The sequence below is a fragment of the Spermophilus citellus genome, assembly GCF_964194105.1.
Source record: "Spermophilus citellus genome assembly, chromosome: 11".
NCBI lineage: Eukaryota > Metazoa > Chordata > Mammalia > Rodentia > Sciuridae > Spermophilus > Spermophilus citellus.
In genome coordinates this window covers 115,664,562-115,686,367 of record NC_138192.1, presented here as the reverse complement: position 1 = coordinate 115,686,367, position 21,806 = coordinate 115,664,562, and the positions used below count along the sequence as shown (strand labels likewise).

General features: G+C 41.9%; 1 protein-coding gene across 2 annotated transcripts in view; it reads left to right on the top strand.

Annotated features, from left to right (window-relative positions):
- MREG (melanoregulin) overlaps nt 1–21,806 on the top strand; it is a 59,455-nt gene that overhangs the window by 16,403 nt on the left and 21,246 nt on the right. For both annotated transcript variants that reach the window (XM_081260441.1, XM_081260442.1), the window contains exon 2: nt 968–1,127. In XM_081260441.1, coding sequence (XP_081116567.1) covers nt 968–1,127 — 160 coding nt within the window. The remainder of the gene's footprint in view (nt 1–967; nt 1,128–21,806) is intronic.

Genomic DNA, 21,806 nt, shown 5'->3' with positions numbered 1-21,806 from the left:
CACCCTAGACCTTTGAACATGCTGGTACCTTTGCTGTATCTCTCTTCTTCACAGTGCCTGCCTGATGCCCACCTCCCCCAGAATCTTCTGTGAGCTTCTCACCTGTGTGCTCATGGCTCCCTGAATAGCCCCAAGCACTTATCACAGTTTTTAATTATATAGTTGTAATCATCTATTAATGTGTTTTCCAGGCTTGTCTCTAGTGAGGCCTAAGGACAGGAGACTTGTCTGTTTTCTCACAATTTTATTCAGCCCAGTGATTAACCTGTAGTCAGTGTGGCATGCATATTATTAGTTGAAGTGAATGACCCCAGTGTGACCTTGCCTGTCCTGTCCCACAGAGGGTAACTGGACTGTGCATGGCATGCCCTAGATATGATGCTGTATCGCTAATCTTAAACACACATGCCACCTTATAAGGGAAAAAATCGTGAAACAAATGTACCAAATGGGGCTATTGAAATTCCTAGTCTGCATTTTGCATTGTTTGAAGTAATTAGGTACACATTCTTATTGTGTACTGTTCTCAGTGTAAGGATTTTGATAGTTATTATATATAACTTGTGCTCTAAGTTACTACACTTCCTTGGATTCAGAGCCAGGAGAATGTTCATCTCTTAATGTTAATTGCTTTCTTGTTTTCTTTTTATGCTACTGGGGATGAAACCTAGATTCTCACTCGTATATAGTAGACAAGCACTCTGTCACTGAGCTATGTACACCCAGCCCCATTTCTGCTCTTTTTAAAATGATTTTTTTGTTGTTGTTGTTTCTTTTGACTATTGGATTGTGTTGTGCTTAATTAGTAAAGCTAAATTAGACATTTTGTTATACATTTATATATTACACTCTATTTTATATAATATGTATTTTTATTTGTACTGTATGTTACATACATGTGATATATACTATATTTTATATGCATAAAACAAAATTTATATCTCCCCTCTTTTTTTTTATACCACAGTGGTAATAGTCCATATTCCTCATTTGGAGCAACTCTGGCAAGGGATGACGAAAAGAATTTGTGGAGTCTGCCTCATGATGTGTCCCACACAGAGTCAGATGACGACAGAATCCTGTACAATTTGATAGTCATTCGTAATCAGCAGGTCAAAGACTCAGAGGTAAGCACCTTTTGACATCTCACTGTGTGCAGATGATACCAGACAACGGAAAATAGCAAATTACAAGAAGACCCATTTGAAATAAAGAATGAAGGACAGGATGAGGGTTTTTTTTTTTTTAAACAATTTTTTTCTTTTGGTACTAAGGATTTAACCCAGAGGCTCTTTACTCCTGAGTGACATCTCCAGCCCTTTTTATTTTTTTTAGAGAGAGAGAGAGAGAGAGAGAGAGAGAGAGAGAGAGAATTTTAATTTTTACTTTTAGTTTTCGGCGGACACAACATCTTTGTTTGTATGTGGTGCTGAGGATCGAACCCGGGCCGCACGCATGCCAGGCGAGCGCGCTACCGCTTGAGCCACATCCCCTGCTATGCTGCCCTGGCTGGTCTCAAATGCCTAGTCCTAAATGATCCTCCTGCCTCTACCTCCCAGGTAGATAGGACTACAGGTGCACACCACCAAGCTCTGCTTACCGATGAGCTATTTGAAATGAAGGGCAGGTATTTATTGGCATATATTATCACTAGTTGCTAATTATAGCTAGTCTTGATAGACCTGCTTGATACCACAGATAAGACTCTTTTCTAATTATTACCTTAACGGAACAAATTACACGCAGGGAAGTGCTGCTTAAGAGCAGGGAGATAGATGGTCTTAAATAACTCCAATAGTCCATCTCTAATCTTTCCAGTTGTTTAATAAGGTAGGTGATTGAAATTTGAAGGATGCTTTGCATTATCACTAGTTCTGAATTAGTGGGGCCTGAATGAATGTTTTTTTTTTCTTTTTCTGTTGAAAGCTTCTTAAATTATTCATGTTTATTTGACAGCAATAGTTGTGCTATATTTAGGATGGTTTTTGTGATGGGGCTTGAAATCACCCTTGAAGATGCTGAATCACAGTTATTGAGTGATAGGGCATTCAATGGGAAGGACTCTAAGTTAAAATAGCAAGGCAGTTGGGGTATTGTTCTCCTTTCTTTCAAAAGTAGCATTTGAGTATTATGTAAAATATTATATAACCTCGTTTTCAAGTCTTGCAACCTGTTTGACTTCTAGATTTGTCAGTAAGCTCTCAGTAGACGTCTGTGTTAAGTGCATGCTACGTGTTACTTTGTATCCCACAGCGACTGAGAACAACAGGGCAAGTTAGCACCCTGGCTCTGGCTTTGAAGAAAAGCTAGTGGTGTATGGTGTGTAGTGGGAGTCTTCTGTTCCTTATTTGTTTTTTTTTTTTTTTTTTTACCTCTAATTATTGCTATTTTATTGCTCAAAAAATTTGGTTTAGCAGTAGGTCATAACTTTTGGAAGTGCTATGTGTTTGGACCTTGTATTCTGGTGGGTGTTGGATGCCTTTAGGGGTCAGCGATGGGGAGAGGGAAAGCTGATGGCTGCCTCTGGTTCTGGAGGGCTGGGGAAGGGTGGGCTGGAGAGCCCTGCAGGGGCTGTTGACATGTAGTATCCCGCTAGTGGCCGGGCACCGTGCTGTTTCTGGCTTCCCATCCCCAGCAGATTCTCCTTCTTGCCTAGTAACACTGAAAGCAGGTCACAGAGGCTGCTGCTGCCAAGAACAGCCTGCGCTGGCTGCTGTTCCTGAGCCTGTGAAGGGAACACGTGGCCTTGTTTCCCTTTAATGGGAAGAAGAATCCTACCCTCCTGTTTTTTGGGAGGGGTTTTGCTAGTGAGTAGGGAACCGGTTCTTTTATCTTCCTCTTCTCTGATCCTATCTAAACTAGTAAGGGCATAAGGGAAATAGCGTATAACACCCCTGACACACACACACACACACACACACACACACACACACACACACACGCACACACATACAGTTCAATGCAAATGTGAAGCCAACTACAAGGTACGTTTGGAGCTGAGCCGGGCAGCTCTGGGCACTCCCTGGAGTAGCTCCTGCTCCTCTGCCTGATTGGTGTCCACTTTTGAAAAGACAGAAGAGGAGACCACAGGAACTACAGGGCTCTCAGTAAGCACAGACTCCAGAGTGGCTGTTGTGTGTTTTCGGTGCTGGCCCTGGAGCCTGGTGTGAAGGGTCATCCAGGAGGCCTTTTTTCCTTCTTGCTGAAGAAATGGAGTCAAGCTTGACTTGAGAGGGACTCTGTTACCAAGATAAACAATCAAGTAACATGAAGATGTGGTGATAATCACACATAATATGAGTTGAGGTATCCCTGTTCAGAGTGCTTCTGTTTTTTTTTTAAAGTATGAAAGTAATATGGCTAATAAAACGTTATTTGTGTTTTCTTCTAAAAATTTGAAATGCAAGCATATATTAATATATCTATTCATTTTCCTTATGGATTGGATCATTTATTACATACTGTTCTGTACTTTGCCTTTTTCTACCTCATATATTTTGGACACATTTCTATTTTAGTAGCTTAGATTTACCTTACTGCTTTTGGAGACTCTGGTATCTTTCGCATGGACTTACCATCTTTATTCGAACAGTTCCTACTTATATTTATGTTAATTTAGTTTGGTTGTATTTTATTTGTATTATAAGCATGCTGCATGGACATCCATAGAAATTTGGATGATCTTTCGTAGCTTTTTTCCAGGAATAGGACTGCTGGGTCACAGTATGCATTCAGAATATTGGAATTATGACAATGCTTCCTTTTTGGAGGAAACCAGGAAAAACACTTCAGAGTGTAGAACAGAGGCTGCAGTCTCAGAACCCTCCAGCAACTAGGTAGTAACATCAGTGACTGAAGTGGGACCCCCCACACTCAATCCCACTCCTGGGCCAGCATATTGAAAGGCTTTAGAAACTACCTTGTGCTGATGGGAGGAGTTGCTAAGCTCCAGAGAGCTATTTGCCATGCTGGGAATGCAGACCCACAAATGTTGGAACTTTTGATTTTTAAAGAGGTTGAGAGCTGGGGATGTAGCTCAGTGGTAGAGTACTTGCTTACATGCACAAGACCCTGGATTCAGTTCCCAGCATGGGGGAGGCGGGGAAGGAAATCAAAGAGAAGCTGAAAAATCCAAATTTTCATATAAAATGGCTAGATTTTACAGTGGCTTATGTTTAAAAAATGTCATCCAACAAAGTATGTTAATGGATTACTGATGCATAAGGACATGTACTTACATATTACTACTTATTTTTTTATCCAGTATAATTGAAAACGAGCTTGCCATTGATTTAGAGAATGAAGGAGTAAGTTGGTGGGGAGTTAAGTTTGAATAAGTCCGTGTTTTTTTTTTAATCATTGTGTATTTTCTTTTTCACACATGATAACAGAGGAGTAGATTTTAATGAAACAGAAGCTTTGGGTTTTGAAAGATAATCAAATTCTACATAAGGAACAAGGAACCTTAGATATTTTTGTACGTTAGACTTTAGAAGCTCAATCAAGATATTCAGGAAACAGACAAAATGTTTTTCCTTCAGTATCAGCTTGTGAAAGACCTAGGAAGGTCTATATTTGCAGTTCTCTTAATAAATAAAAAATAATTATACAACAGTGTGTGTCCTATTTACATTCCCCCTTCAAATCTGAAGTGGATAGAGAATACTTAAGGCTAAATTTACAGTGTTCCAAATTGAAAAAATAGAAAGAACATATACAGGGAAGCAAATAATGAAGAAAAGGCGTGGACTTAAAGTAATTTGCGGTGTCAAAAAATGTAATATTTAAATCTGCAACACTCCACTTCCATTTACACAGGCCTTCAAGAGCTAATGGAAAACAGACTTTCAGCAGAAGAAATAATGCATTGGCAGCCATCCAAGTAGTGGAAGATTATTGCTCTTGTTTTTGAATGATGCCATAAAATACTTTATGTTTGACTAAGAAATAGTAAATAATCTCAAAATCATGTCACTAAACCATTATCTTTATGTTCTTTCTCATTAAACTAGTTGTACTTTACATAACACACTGTTCTAGGGAGGCTAATAATTGCTAGTGATCTATCAAAGCCCCTGACTTATGTATTTTTATAAACCATCATAAGTATACTGAGTGATCTTATCCTCAAGATATTAATAATAATGAACACAGTGCCAGGCACTGTTCTTTCCAGTTTGCATATGTTAGCAATGGCCCTTAACAACAACTTGGTCAAGTGAGTACCCTTATGATGTCCATTTGGGGCACTTTATCCAGAGCCACACAGCTGCTAAGTTTGAAACCAGGATTTGAAGCTGGGCTTTGTGAATCCAGAGACAAAAGAGATAATGAGTATCATGATGGAAATTGCAATAGAGAACAGATACTATCTGTAATGAAGTAATTGTAGATTTCAAAATTCGTCAGCAGTCTTTCTGAAGCCTCTGTCTGATTAGTTGAGGCCGTGCATATGACAAGCCTTTCACATGGGTGGGAGGAGAGCCATGGTTTGCTTGAGGCTGTTGGCCACACTGCAGGAAGTGGTCCTGGCCACAACATGTTTCCTGAGTTCTGCTTTTTTTTTGGCAGCTGGTTAAGGCCCATTCCCTGGGTGTGCTGCGTGGTTGGCTCCACAGTGGGTGTCTCAGTGTGCTCATTTCCTTGCCTTCTGCTGTTTGGTGTACTGTACTATGTCGCTGCGCATGGTGCAGTAACAGTTCCCTTAGGCCTTTGTACATGATCGCTTTTAACTTTTTTTTTTTTTTTTTTTCTGTACTGGAGTTGGAACTCAGGTCCGCATACATGCCAGGCAAGAGCTCTAGTACTGGGGCTGGGAATGTGGCTCAAGCGGTAGCGCGCTCGCCTGGCATGCGTGCGGCCCGGGTTCGATCCTCAGCACCACATACCAACAAAGATGTTGTGTCGGCCGAGAACTAAGAAATAAATATTAAAAATTCTCTCTCTCTCCTCTCTCACTCTCTCTTTAAAAAAAAAAAAAAAAGAGCTCTAGTACTGACCTGAACCCCAGCCCAGCTTTTATACTTTTGATTAAGAAAATAAATGCTAACTGTTAGATCATTCTCATAAACACTTAAAAGCACCGTTTTGGTTAAAAAATAGGTGATGTTTATTAGGCATAATGGATGATAGAAATTCTGTGGTTACTATTAGTATTATTTTGGAACTAGGTATTGAACTCAGGGGCACTCAACCACTGAGCCACATCTCCAGCCCTATTTTGTATTTTATTTAGAGACAGGGTCTCAATGAGTTGCTTAGGGCCTTGCTAAGTCACTTAGGTTGGCTTTGAACTCGTGATTCTCCTGTCTCAGCCTCCAGAGCCACTGGGATTATGGTGCGCCACCATGCCTGGCTCTGTGGTTATTTTTAAAGTTTTAAGTAATTCTGTGCTCAAAGAAGGATGTAGTTCTCATGAGGAGTGCCTGTCTCCTTGTCACTGAGTGAGGCAATGTTTACACATCAGCAGAGCCACATGATCACCAGATGCTTGGTGACTGGAGTGATCCCATGAAAACCACATCTGCTGAACCCTGGGTGAACAGCTAAATAATCACTTTGTTTGTTTGTTTGTTTGTATTTTACATCGCAAAGCAAACCCCTGCCATGTTGCTGGTTTACAGGTGTTTGTTCTTCCTGTTCATCAGGCTGCCTACTGCCACCTTGTTCCCAGGCATTGTCAACAGTTCCTGTAGCATCTTTAAAATAGCACTGAGCTTTCCCAGAGGCATTCCAGTGCCCAAATGACACACTCAGGCTTTCATATTCCTAATGAAAAGAAGCCACGCAGCAGAGTTGATTGGGATATTTAGTGAGAGAATGTGAGGAATGGGAAGAATGGGCTGAACTCATGAATTAGCCACAGAACTCTGAAGCACTTGGGGACCAGGATATTCCAGGTCAACTCTGCATTGCTGTGTCTCAGCAGTTCTCCAGAAAGAGACAAGACCCACTCTTTCAGGCCATCTGACTTCTCTATGAATGTGTAGACATTGGCTGCTATTGGAGATAGGGCTTCAAGTTCACACCAACTGTGGAGGAGCAGAAAAGTGGTGGAATGTTGAAGCAGTTCTATAGATAATGCAGGGTTCCTCAAAGACCTCTTTCTTTGGATTTCAGGTTATCTGGATTATTGAATACATCTATATTTTATTTTGCTACTGATTATTTGGGTTTAGGGTATTTTGGTGGGAAGGATAAAAGTTTCATAGGATGGGAGGGTCTAGGGATCTTGCCCTTTGTCTTTTAGATTATAATATTCATTAGGTATTATGCTTTGTGCTCCCTGGGCAAGTACTGAGTCCTCATGGAATCCCTTGCGAGGAGTCATTTCAACAGGTAAAATGAGAGACTGAGACATCTATACAAGGTCACTGAAGAAAACAAGTAGAAGAACTGGGATCCCAGCTCAGGTCTGTCTGACCTGGAAACCTGTAGGACCTGAAACACTGTTCTGGTCATTTCTAGTGCATTTAGAAAAAGTTGTGGGGTTACCTTTTTGATCAAAGCCAAGGTCACCAAGTGGATATAACTTCCTGCTTCAAGTAGACACTTGAGTCTGTGTGTTGTTGACCATTACTCATCCTGTACCTACTGAATCATGGAGTTACCAACTTTGATGTTTGTTTAGTGTCAGCCTGTGTGGGGCTGTGCACGTGACATGCCTCTAGTGCTATGGCCCCATTGTGGATAGAAAATCTGTTGCATTTCACCAGAAAACATTCTGTTTATCTGTCTCTGACGTTTCTTTCTATTGTTTGCTCACTCAGATCCCTTTAAAATATATATTATTTCTTATTGTAGGTTCCATGTCAGTACTTCATATAAACCAACAGAGTTGAGACAACAAATTTTGGTAAACTTGAGGTATTGGGGGCGGGGTATCATAGGTACTCAGTAGGATGTGTAGTGGTGAAGAACTTGGGTTTTGGGATCAGACAGATTTGGGCATAAGAGTTGTACTTTGACATGTTATAGCTAGATGACACCGAATCATTATTTAACCTTAGGGTGAATGTACAATTTATTGTTCAGTTTGGGACAAAGTCATACAGCTTCAACTAAGAGGAAGGGGGGCAGGGTGCTAATATCCACTGTGCCAGGTCAAAAATTTAAATTGGGACTGCCCTGGACAAGCTGGAGCATAAGAGCACCTTTCTTTTTTTTATTGTGGTGAAATGTACATAACATAAAATTTACAATTTTAACCATTTTAAGTATACAGTTGAGTTGAAGTAAGTATTCATATTCAAGGTGGCAGTAAGTAGTGTATTCATATAGTCAACTGTCATTTCCCTCTATCTCCAAAATTTTTCCATCTTTCCCATCTTTGTCTATACTTATTAAACAGTAACTCCCCATTTCCTTCTCTCTCCAGCCTCCAGCAACTACCTTTCTACTTTCTAACTCTGTGAATTTGATTATATTATATGAGTGGAATCATACGACATTTGTGTTTTCATAACCAACTCACTTCACTTAGCATAATGTTTTCAAGATTCATCCAAGATTTACTTGCTGTGGCAAGTGTCTGAATTTCCTTCTTTTAAAAAGCTGAATAATATTCATTTTGTTTATTTGTTCATCCACTGATGGGTTTTGGGATCAGACAGATTTGGGGGTAAGAGTTGTACTTTGCCATGTTGTAGCAAATGATACTGAATCATTCATTAACCTTAGGGTGAATATACTATTTATTGTCCAGTTTGGGACAAAGTCATATAGCTTCAACTAAGAGGAAAGGGGGCAGGGTGCTAATATCAACTGTGCCAGGTCAAAAATTTAAATTGGGATTACCCTGAACAAGCTGGGGCATAAGAGCAAAAGGGGGCAGGGTGCTAATATCAACTGTGCCAATTACTGACTCATGCATGTTGGGTGCTTCTGCCTTTTGACTTTTATTAGTAATGCTGCCATGAACACAGGTGTATGGATATCTGAGTCTATGCTTCCAGTTCTTTAGGGTGTACACCTAGAAAAAGATTCATGTGGTAATTCTATTTTAATGTTTTGAGGGCCGCTATGTTATTTTGCACAGTGGTTATACCATTTTACATCCCACCTATGTGTGAGAGTTCTATTTCCTCTCTTCTCTCACCAACACTTATTTCAATCACCTTTCTTAAAAATTGATCAGTAAAACAACTGATGGCTCTAATTTTTACATCTGTGTAGGGTGGTTGTAGTTGAAACTATAAGCCAGTCACAGCCACTTGATGTCCTTTTTTTGTGGTGCTAGGGATTGAACCCAGGGCCTTGTGCATGTGAAGCAAGCTCTCTATCAACTGAGCTATATCCCCAGTCTCGATGTCCTTATTAGGGATGTAAACCTACAACAAGGCTGATGTCTAGCAAAGCCTCCCACCATTTGCTTGGCCAAAGAAAAGACATGGAAAGGACAGAAGACTAGGTGCCTTCTGTAACTGAATCACACTATCTTGGGCATTTATATCAGGATGCCGTGACCAGGTCCCCTTCTTTTACTGTTCTTGAGACTGTCTTCATTGGCTTCCTTCCAAGGAGCCCCTAAAAATATGTGAAAGCCAGTAGGTAGCGTACTTGTGAGTACTGACAGGTCAGGGAAATAGCTTGGATACGTTGGATACTTCCAGAAACGCTGAGGGAACGAGCAAGAAGCTGGCCAGCCTCCTCCTGTACCTCATGGTCCCTGCAACAGACCCCCACACCTCTGTGTCATTGTGCTTGTGGTGGTTGACATTTCCAGAAGGAAGGTCATTTGTATATTGGGATATATATGCTGGATAATATGCTGGTAGGATATAGCTCTTTCCATTAATTTTTTTTATAATGCATAAACCAACTGGGCCTAGAAGAAGAAATTACAATCATAAAGCTGCCTCTAAAGTTTTAGTTTGTAAAAATTGCAGTTGACTATTTATAAACCTGAAACACTAGGGATTATTAGCAAGGGGAGCCTCTAGTCACTTACTCATTTGTTGGCTTTGGTTTCCCCAAGAACATCTGAGCCATGGGAGGAGCCTGCCTGTCATGCAGTGGGCACACCTCCTGCATGCATCACGTGGCTTCTCACAGGAGTCTTTTGGGATAAATGAGCTGTTCATTTTAAAAGAGAGAGAGAGAGACCCAGAGAGGCTAAATGGGTTTTCTCAATAGTGTCCAAGCAAAAATGAGTTTTTTACTTGGTTTCAACGTTGTGACTCTACAGCAGAGAAACAAAGCTATGAGGTTCTGTTGACTTAAGGCAGATAACTGAATAATTTCTTTTGTTCTTTATTTTAAACACGAGCAGGAACAATCAAGTTGTTCCTGATATGTTTATAGGCAATAGAACTTGATGGAAAAAATGTAAGACACTGTTCAATTTATTTCCCTCATAAGAAAATGACAGCATGAAATTGATATTTGAAAGTTATCATAGCTAATCTAATATACAGGACAAAAGCTCAGATTCTTTCTGATGTGTCTATTGATTGGTTTATTTTGTTAAAAAATTATGTATCTAATGTTAAATCAGGCAGGTACAATTTGGAATTAGTGTTTTTAGTTCCTCATACATCTCAAAGTCTAATATGTTTTAGATTTTGTGTTACTTTTGTTTTAATGAATTAGGAAATTCTTTTCCGTTTTTTTTCCTTCTATGTACCTCACCTCTCAATTTGACATGAGAACTAGTTGATTGACATTGCCTAAGTTAGAATTTCTCCTTTCATGATGGTGGGAACCCGTTTCTAGTTTGGCAGCTAATCTTAGGTCAATGTGATAGATAAGTTGGTGCTCCTAAAAATGTTGGTGAGGGAGATTGGGTGGTTGTTCACACCAGGCCCATAGGCGTGAAGTACCATGGATGGTGTGCCTTCTGCCTGACACCTGGTGATCAGCTTTGCAGGTCTCTGAACTGGATTTTTTCAGGGCTGGAGTTTTTTTTTTTTTTTTAACTTGTTGTCTTAGTCAAGGTTTTCCAGACAAATGGAACCAACAGCATAGGTAGATGGATATAGATATATATAACACGCATACATGGATAAGTACATAGATGCATGTATACATAGATACATAAGTAGAGATTTACTTTAGGAATTGACTCACTTGAGTACGGAGTCTTGGTAAATTCAGATTTGATGGGGTAGGCTGTCAGGCTGGACACTCAATGAAGAGCTGCAGTTTGAGTCCAAAGGTAGTATGCTGGCTGAATTCCTTCTTGGTTGAAAGAGGACAGTCCTTGTCCTACTAAGGCCTTCAGCTGACTGGAGGAGGCTCATGTACTTCATGGAAGATCATTTGCTTGACTCATAGTCCTCTGATTTAAATGTCTGACTCATCCCAAACATACCTTCACAGAAATATCCAGGATAATATTTGACCAAATATTTGTATATTGTGGCCCAGCCAAGTTGACAGGTAAAATTCACCATCACAGTGGATTTTACTAACACTTCCTAAATTCTCAAGAGACTGTCATATAAACCCCAATACATAAACTTAACAGGTCAGTGCCATAAACTTAACAGGTCAGAACCATAAACTTAACAGGTCAGTGCCACTTCTCCCAAGAATAAAATCTGTAAGGGAAGCCAGTCACCATACAAGAAGGTAGCCTGGTGAGAAGAACTTGATAAGAACACCTCACTGGCATCTATGGAGCACTTAACTGCATTCCAGGTGCTGCTCTAAGTACTTTATGAATAGTTGTCCTCAAGATGTGATGGCTTGGTGCTTTCATCTCTAGAACAAAGGAGTTCCTGACATTTGGTTAGGACTTTCTGTCCCTTGATGGTGGTTGCTGGAGATTTCTGAACATCACCTACTGATGAGCAAAGCCTTGGGCCTAGGAAGGCATACAGCAGAAGGTGGAATCAAGGAAAATCCCAATTTCTGTAATATGGGATTGAATCTGGGGCGGAGAGCCACGGAGGTATTTCAAGCTAAAGCTCAATGCCAAGAGGCGAGGCAGAGTCCCATCAGATCAGGAATGGAAGGTAATAAGCCTGGGACAGAATAGAAGGTTGAAGCCTCTAGAAATTGTAGTCCTAATGAAATACAAGGATAGCTGCAAGTTGAACCTCTTGCACTACCGAGTCTCAGCAAGGAAATCGTGTTCTGCCATCCCAGGTTTTCCAGGAGACCTTAAAAACTTCCCCCCCAGTCAGATAACTCAGTCACAGATAGTTACATTTTTTCCAGTTGAAGATTCATTCATTTCTTGGTTAGTTATTTAGTATGTGAAGCTGACTGAGGTCACCAAAACTTGGGAGGTTATTAAGCTTTGAGGAATCTCTGCCAGAGCGGGCTGTGGCGGCATTGAAGGAAGACCTCCATTTTTCTCTTGGCTGAGCCCATGGGCAGTGGTTAACCCAGAATGGTATTCCTTGTGTATTCCTTGTGATCAGAATAGCTCCTTTGTTTCCACATCAGTCACTGAGACTGATTCACCAGTTTGAGGCTTGTTGTAAAGTGGAGTACTTTGAACACAGGATCTAAATTAAGCCAACACATTCAGATGTTTTCAGTCTATCCTGTGGATACTCTTATGCTGTTAAATAAAGAAACATGTTGTTTTGAAAACAAAAAATCTGGAAATAAACCTATCCAATGAAAGTCTGGTTAGATATGTAATAAATAGTTATCCTAATAAATGCTATAAAGCTTGACAAATAATGAGACAGGATTTATAGATACCAACTTGGAAAGATGGATTGTGATCTGTTATCCCACCTATATAAAAACATAAAGATGGTAATATACAGTGATGAGACTTGGGGAATGTTACCCATGAACTTGTTAGAAGTGGATGGAGGGAAGGAGACTTGCACATTCCTTTAACTTTATAGCTTTTTGTACTGTTTGAAAACAACTCAGCTGTTTTACATATATATATATTATTTTTTTTAAATAAAATTCTCTCTAGTATTTCACAGTTGGTTTTGTGGTGGCTTTGTCCCTGGGTCTTTCTAAATTGTTTTTGCTTTGTTTTTCTGTGAGCGTGCTGGCCAAATGGGGTGGGGGTGGGGGGAAAACTGTGTGTTTAGGAAGAGCTGGAGCAGGTTTTGAGGAATCCTGCCAAAGTAGACTGATGCAGAAAGTGACACCATTGGTCACCATTTGTCTTTTCAGTTTTAGAAGATTCTTTCTATATGTCAGGTTCTCTAGCCTTACAAGCATCCCTGCCCCAACTCCTTCTTTTGGTCTTCCTCCTCTTTCAGTAAATAAAAATGGCTCTTAATTGCATGGAGCCCTGGAGAGCTATTGCTGCCGGTGCACTAGGACTGCTGGTGGCCAGCATGGCTCACCTGTGGGGTGGCAGGAGGGTTCTGTGGAATACTCCATAAGAACAGCTTGGCTTGCTTTCTGGCTTTGATGGAGCATATGGGGGAAACAGGATCACCTGCCCTCTCCTGATGGGGCCTAGACCTGCAGCTTCACAGACTTAAATTCCCAGAGTGTTCTGGAAAGAGAATATGGCCTTATTTCTCTTGATATGAAGAAACCCTTCCATTTCGGTGCCAGACTCCTGCATACCTTTTCTTCCATAATGGTTGCACCTGAGCATGCTATTTACAGACCACGAGTGAGTTGTGCCATTTTATGGTTTTGCAATCCAAGAGGCCACACAACTAACGAATACCAAGTGGCTCACACCCTCTTGAAATAATTGTCATGTTTAATTACAATTTAGGTGAAATCGAGTCACACCCAAGCTCCTTTACCAGTTTGCTCATTAAAGCTGTCAACTTGGGGCAGTTTTTCATGGACCTGTCAAAATGAACTTACTTCCTTCTTCCCAAAATAATGTGCTGTACTGTGGGAGGTGGCAGGCATGTGAGAAGTGCACTCTAGGCACCTATGTTACCAGCTGTGCAATCCCATTTTTCGACCTAGAACCAGAAGATCCAGGTGCCCTTGGCAATCAGCCATGCCCAGATATTGGGCAAGTCATCTGAGGGGGGTGTGGCAGGAGTCAGTCTTTCATAGCATAACTAAAACATTTTTATTCAGTTTTACAAAGAATGTACTTCTATCTGTTGTAGCCCACTTAAAATTATTAGTAGTATTATTTTTTTTACTAGCCTCCGGGGGTTTACCAGAAAGTTCTGAAAACAGGTCTAAGTGGTAGAGATACAAATCCACTGCAGTTTGGTTTGTGGAGAAGCTGAGTAGTACTTTAGGGATGTGAACTTCTATCTGTGGGCTCTGGTCTCTTTCCCAGCAGTCACTTAAACTTTGGGGGACTCTGAGGCAGGCTAAGTAAGGAGTGAGGATGGAGCAGCTTGTTAGAAGGAGAGATGACCACCAGGGACCGGTGTAGACACCATAGGTCATGGTGTCTACTCTTTAAATCCAGCGTTGGCATTTTGCAAAAATAAGTTCCAAAATGACCTTTGTTGTCTCACGCTGCATATACTGTTACCTGTCTAAAGTCAGTGAGCTTTCAGAGCTTTTGTGAAGGAGGGCGACTGCAGCACACACACATGGGCCATTACTTCTTTTTGCCTCTTCAGACAGAAACTTAGAGGGAATGGGAAACATGATGGAATGAAGTAGACCAGGTAGGGGTCAAACTGAGCTACCCAAAGTTGTATTTGTGACCAGCAAAATGGGCATCCTAACTTTCCTATGTTCATATAGGAATACATGACCAGTGAAACTCCATATCATGTAACCACAAGAATGGGATCCTAATAAGAATAATTTACATTCCATGTATGCATAATATGTCAAAATACACTCTATTACATGTATCTCTAAAAATACTTAAAAAATAAAAACAAACAAACAAACAAATGGGTGCCCTTTGCATGCAGAGCCACCCCCCTGCTGTTCTGGGCCCCACTCTTAACCCCTGAAGGGCTCCTCTCCTGGTTGTGTAGCCTCCCCGGTTTTTGTCTTGTTACCCTCTGGCTCTCCCCATTGAGTGGCCTCTTTACCAAGCCTGGTTCTTTCCTCAAAAATCTCCATTCTAAAAATCTTTTTCTTCCATCCTTCTACCCAGTTAAATGTGTATTTAGTCTCTGTAGGCTCACAGCTCAACTGAAGTTTGAAAAAAGGAGCATATTTTAGGAGAAACCCAGAATCCTGTGAGGGGCGTGAGTGGCTGATGAATTTAACCTGTTTTGCAATCTTTAAAGAGGAAGCTGAACCCGCATTCATGATACTTGGTGAAATACAAGGGGTAGCTGAGGTTTTCTGAGCGGAGGCCAGGGCTTTCTGGCTTGGAATTCCAGGTACATCTATGGAAATGTTTCTGAGGTTTTGGGTCTTTTCTGAATTGGAGTTGGAGCAGCCTCATTGCCCTGGAAACAATGTCACCGACTTGGGATCCTGGGATGGTGACAGGGTCTGGAGGGTGGAGGCTGAGGCACTGAATGAACCAGATTGTTTCTTGTCCCTTATGAATTTGTGTGGCTCATGGGCTGGGTTGGCTAGAGGGGTGAAGCATGGTGTGAGTTGGCCATCAGCAACTGACACATCTTTGAGTTGACATGAAGAGTGTGGATAGGGGACTGGATGTGCCCAGAACATCTTTCCCATCAGAATGTTAGATAAGGCAGGGCATTTGGAAAATGATACCCTTGTCCTTGGAACACTGACTGTCCTTCATGCCACTCACTCTAGCTGCTCCTCTGCCCTAGTTTCAAAAGGTCTTTTCTTGTTCTCTTGTTTCTGCTGCTTCCAGTCCCTTTTGACTCTTCCAGCTACTGAAAATGGAGGGTGAGGCTATAATAACCACCAGGAAGGGAAGCAAGTTGAGCCTGTGCGCAGTTTATTCGTCCTTTTCTCATTTTTCTTCTTCTTATCCCCCTCCCCCACCCAGGGTATCTTCACCTTTGTTTTATGTAAACTTTTCATCTGACACAGGGTAAAAATCTGTGAAGAATATCAGTATCTATCAGATACCTCAAATTATGTTTTAGCAAAAAAAACATTAATTTGCCAGTTATTAGTAGGTCAGCACAGATAAGTTCATGCCCTTTGTGCAAGAAGCAGGCCTTGGGCCTGGAGTGGAAGTTGGGGGCATTTTTGAGAAAAAAGCAGGTGGATTTGATTCCTCCATGCTGCATCTCCCTTCACATTCAGGACAAACTGACCAAATCCAGTTTACCAACTATTTTTATAAATAAAGTTTTATTGGCATATGGTCATGCCTGTTTGTTTACATATTGTCTGTGATGGCTTTTGTGCTACAGTGACAAAGTTGAGTAGCTATGACAGCTGCAAAAAATATGTATTATCTGGCTCTTTACAGAAGTGGTCTGCTGACCTCTACGAGGACACTCAAGCTTTGCCTTTTGTTTGGTGCTTGGTAAACTTGGCCCAAAGGATTGTGTGGATTTAATTTTTCATGCAAAAAGAACACAATGGTACCTCCTTTGAGGAGGACTTCCTATGCCCAATGATATGTTGCAAGAAGAGATCTTTAGAAACTGAGAATCTTCTAGCTTTTCATTTATGGGTGAGAAACATTTTTTATTTACTCAGGATTTTTTTTTCTTTTAAAAGACAGTGACTATACAATGTTCTATTTTTTGTAAGATTTGTGTAAGTAAAAAAAAAAAGTTGCAATTTCCAAATACATTAAAATGTAACTTGTCTTATATGATGGCCAAACCACTCTTCCCTCCACATTCTGGGAACTTAAATCCACAGGAATTGTTTTAGGACTTTGTTTGAATTATCTAAAGCCTACCATGTTGATGATGAAGCAGGCCAATGGCTGATAAGACCAAGGTCTGGAAAGCTAGACTGGCTGTGGAACTCCCAAGCAGCTTGCTAATTGGCTTGACCAGGAGTCATTTGCGAGTCTGTAAGATCCAAGAAAGAGTGGGATAATGACTAACAGAGGTTAACCAGTGAATTTCCAGAAAACTCCTGAATTGTTTCAGCTTAAAAGGTTATTTTGTCTTTAGGCATGTGCTGTCACAGTGTGCTTTAGACTTTGTAAGAGGAAACCCCAAATAGTTGAGATTATTTGCAAACACTGCACCAATTAATACAAGGGACTGCAATATCTTCAGGTTTCAATAATCTGCAAATACCAAGCAGATGGCCTAAGCATATCCTCCTGTATACATCAGATCATTTCTGGATCGCTTGCAAAGCAATGCAATGTAAATGCTATATAAGTAGTTGCTATACTGTACTGTTTAGGGAATAATGATAAGAAATGCAGTTTTCTTTTATTCTGGATGTTTTTGAACCATACTTAGAAGTTGAACCCTTGGATGCAGAACCTGCAGGTATGGAGGACCAACTGTAAAAATATAGGTGAAATTAAATTTAATAACATGTACAATTTAACCCATGATATCCAACATGTAATCAATATAAAAACTTTTAAAATCTTTTTTTAGTTGTAGATGGACACAATATTTATTTTTGTGTGGTGCTGAGGATCCAACCCAGTGCCTCACATGTACGAGACAAGCACTCCACCACTGAGCTACAACCCCAGCCCTGATAGAAACACTCTTTTAAAAAAAAACGGGTTTTTTTAGTTGTAGATAGACACAATATTTTTATTTTATTTATTTATTTTTATGTGGTGCTGAGGATTGAACCCAGTGCCTCACACTTATGAATCAAGGGCTCTACTACTGAGCCCCAGCCCCAGCCCCGATATAAACACTTTTAATGGGAGATTTGGCATTCTTTTTATTTGCCTTCAAGAATGTTTTACATTGACAGCACGTGTCAACTCAGACTAGCCTTAGCTCCGTTAGCACACAGCAAATGTGCTGGACACGCAGGTAAAGGTGCGCATGACTGTTATATTGGATAGCACAGGTCTAGACACTGAGGGATAGCCAGATCTTTGACTGTGGATTCATATAATCCATTGCTAAATCTAAACTTGGATCAGTTCTTTGAAGAAGAAGCCTTTTTTGTTGGTGCTTGCTTATGAATTAGCTGTTTCTATCTTGCTAGAAATGTAAGACCTTTTAACTTCACCATGAGCAGAAATTTAGTCATATTATCCTTTGCCTTTGGTGACAGCAACTCATTTTTGAAATTTTCCCTGCAGTGACTGGAGCCCCAGAACTCTGAGATGGTTCTAAGTCGTGGATTGGTAACAATAACATGGCAAGGAAAACCCCACTCCCGGTTCTTCCCACTGGCAGATTCAGTCAAGTCATATCCTGAACTTGGCCCCTCTAACCTTATAGAAGGCTGGAACTCCCCAGAGTAGACCACACTCACTAGCTCTCATGCCTAGCAGTCCCTTCCCATGGCTTTGCTGGTGGTAGCAGCTGCTGCAAACTGGCCTTTGGCTTAATCTGATTAAAACCAGATAAAGAATTAGGTCAGAGGCCTCTGGTTGCCTTCTGTTTCCAGAACTCCAGCAGAGCTGTGGAATAAAAATAAACAAGGGGGAGGAGCAATTGACCTGTTCTAGGTCAAACCTCCTGTGCTAATTCTGGATGGAAACAGGTGAGCCCTGCAGCGGGCAGTGGCCAGGGCCTTAGCATCCAGTGCGGGGATGTGCTGTTCTGAGGTGTTCAAGCAGTAACTCCAGAATGATATTGGGGGTTTGAAGCTCTGCTTGGCGTGTAGAAATGAACTGCCCCGAAGTTTTACTGTATTAATCTTTGAAATATCAGAACATCTGGGGTGGGGCCTCAGGGCCTGGTGGTTAGAGCAGCACCCCAGACGTGGGGATCTTGTGAACTTCACTAGGATAATGCTTCACTGGGTTTTAGAAAACGGGCAAGGGATAGCTCTGGAAGATCATTAAGGGTTGTTACAAAACGAGGCCCATTTTTTTTCCTGCCACACGGTATGCCCATCACTGAAATGTTGAGTTATGTAAAAGGAAAAAAAAAACAACACCTTTATTCATGAGGTGGCTAATCTTGTGGAGTCAGGAGAGCAAGCCTCACATCAGCCTCCCCAAGGGTATGGTTGAGGGGTATTTATGGGGTAAAGAAGTAGGGTAGTCTGAACAGTGAAGTAACTGGTGGTCTATGCATGCGTAATCAGACTTTGTGGCTCTTCACGTTCATGAAATGGTGACATTAACCTCCTCTAAAGATGGAGTTTTGGCCTTCTGACTGAAAGGTCACCCCTCGGACACTTGTGTAGCCCAACTGGTGTCAGGCAGGTTAAGCTACCAGATTCCTGAAAAAACGACTCCGGCAGTTGTGATCATTGTGACCCATAGGTCAGAGGTGTTTGTTATAGGTCACCTCTCAAGTGGGTGACAAAAGCCAGTGACTGAAAGCAAGTGAAGCTAGAGGCTTATTCAGGTTTTCCCTTGATTCCACCAGATTTCTGTCATCCGGAAGCTGGCTCTTGGTTCACTGGAGGTGGGTGGGTCTGATGAGACTTGGAGAGAGACACCTGTGTCAGAACTTTACCTAACAACCGAAAAGGCTCGTTTCTGTCAGCTCTGGTTACCAAGAGATACGACTTCCTTTCTTACAGGGAGTGTCCAGTGCCATGAAATGTCCAGGTTGAAGCAATAAAGCCAAATGTTGGGAGCTACGGGAGGCCCAAGTCCTGGAGTCCCCACACACTTACTGCCAGGTCCCTGGGCACGGGTCCCTCTTGGCCTCCACTCCCTGTCACCCCCTCCTTCATCGAGCCTCCTGCTTATCCTCTGATACCCTGGGTTTCTCTGCTCTGTCCTTTGAGCCTGTGCCATTGGGGTTGAGGTGGAGCAGACAGCTCTTGAGTGGACCGGCTGTCTAGGAATAGTGAAATATAATCCTATCTTTCTCACTTGCACACCGTGTCTGATGGATGCAGAGAACAGGCTTTTATAGTACAGAAAGATGATGCTCCTCCTGCCCAGGCCTTGGTGTGTTTAAAAGAAACTCTGAGCGTCCTCTACTTAAATCGACTCTCAAGCCTGCTTCCTTGCCAAGCCTCCCCGGCCTGTCCTTTGCACTAGGTTTCATGGGATCTGGTTTCATTGACCTTTCTCCTGCTGCTGGGCAGTGGGGGACAGCCAGAGAATAGAGGAGGGATGCCCATCTGTCTCCTGGACCTGAGTGACCACCCCAGAGACTATTTTGGGAAAATCTGTGTACGGTATGTTCCATTTGTGTCTTTGCATCCCTGTGTCCACATTGGTGTCAGAGGGGGACAATATAGTGTGCTAAATTTGGACTGAATTGAGTGGCACCTTACTGTACTGCCAGGAACATGGGTTTTGGAGTCAGACACGTGTGAATGTAAATTCTAGTTTTTCCACTTAACGGGAGATGTGAGATCTTAGCTGAGTTGTTTAACCTCATGGAGTTTCACTTAGCAGGGCACTCAAAAGGGATCCATAGACCCGTGTCTTCTGAATGCTGAGAGTAGAGTGTCTGGGACAGGGCCTGCTGCCTGGCGTATCCTCAATATTAGTTTGTTGGAAGAGACACGTCTGAGAAGTAACCACCAAATATCAAGTGCCTGATTGGTATAAGATTAATGGATCATTTTGTTTCACTTCACTTTTCTTGAATCTATTGTTTTTTTAAAAATATGGGAATCAAAATACCTTAGTATATAAACCTGTCATGTCAGAATGGGCAGGGGTTGTAGCCCATGTGTTTTTGTGATAAGATTTAGTGCTGTTTTCTGGATCCACTCACCAGCAGAACTTGGCTCTCAGATGTAAGCGGATTAAGCAAACCCACTGGGGGACCCACTGTGTTCCAGGGTCGTGTAGGACTTGGGCAAATCCTTGTGTTCAAGGATCTCACACTTGAATAGCAAAAGAGATGTTACAGACACCTAAGTGATGCTATCCAGACAGCAAGTCTACAGCAGTGTTCACAAAGGGGCTGAGGAAATTCAGTGGAGGAAGCAGTTAGTTTCAACTGGAAGTTGAAAGAGATGGCATTTAAGCTGAGTCTTGAAGGGTGACTAGGATTTAGATGCAGAGGAATGAGAACATGAGGGCCCCTGCTTGAAGGCATGGAGGTCCAGGTGCCCTGGAGAACACAGTGGTGGTCCCCCAGAGTCAGGGGAATACTGTAGGCGGGACGGGGGTATCATCAGGAACAAGGTTGGACAGGGAAGGTCATGGGTAGCCTGCTTGGGACTGAAATTTTATTCATGCTGGGTGTGGTGGCACATGCCTATAATCCTAGCAGCTCCGGAGGCTGAGGCAGGAGGCTCACAAGTCCAAAACCAGCCTCAGCAACAGTGAGGCACTAAGCAATTTGGTAAGAGCCTGTCTCTAAATAAAATACAAAATAGGTTTGGAGTTGTGGCCAGTGGTTGAGTGCCCCTGAGTTCAATACCCAGTATCTCCCTTCCTCCCCCCCCACAATTTTTTTTATTCATTAAGCAGTAGAGAGCCACTGAAGTTTTTGGAAAGAGAAATGTCCTGCAAGGTTGGGAGGAGATTGGAGAATTTAGTTTCTGGAAGCAGAGGGACTGGTTTTAGCAGCCATTCAGGCCAAGTAAGGCTAAAGCCATGGAAATGAAAAGAGAGGAATGTTGTAACAGGGGGAATCAGCAAAATTAGGCGACTGATTTGGAGTTGGAAGGTGGGATTAGAGGGAGTGAGCAGAAGTTGACCAAGTTGTGAACATAGAAGGGAGTTGCTGGCTTGGGAATGGCCAGTAGAGGAGTCTGATTGGGCTTATCCGCATGTCAGCAGGCTCTCCACACTCTGACGTCCAGCACACAGGTGGAAACTGAGACCTGAAATTGAGGCTTGGGTGAACGCTAAAGAGACTTAGGAGTCACTGACAGAAGCAGTGATGACAGAAGTTGAGGCACTGGGGACATTATCCAGGGAGAAAGAGATCAGAAGAGGCCTAAGACAGAACCTTGGGCAAGAACCGCATGAAGAAAGAGACAAAGGAAGAGGCACCACCAAAGGGAAGGGAGGA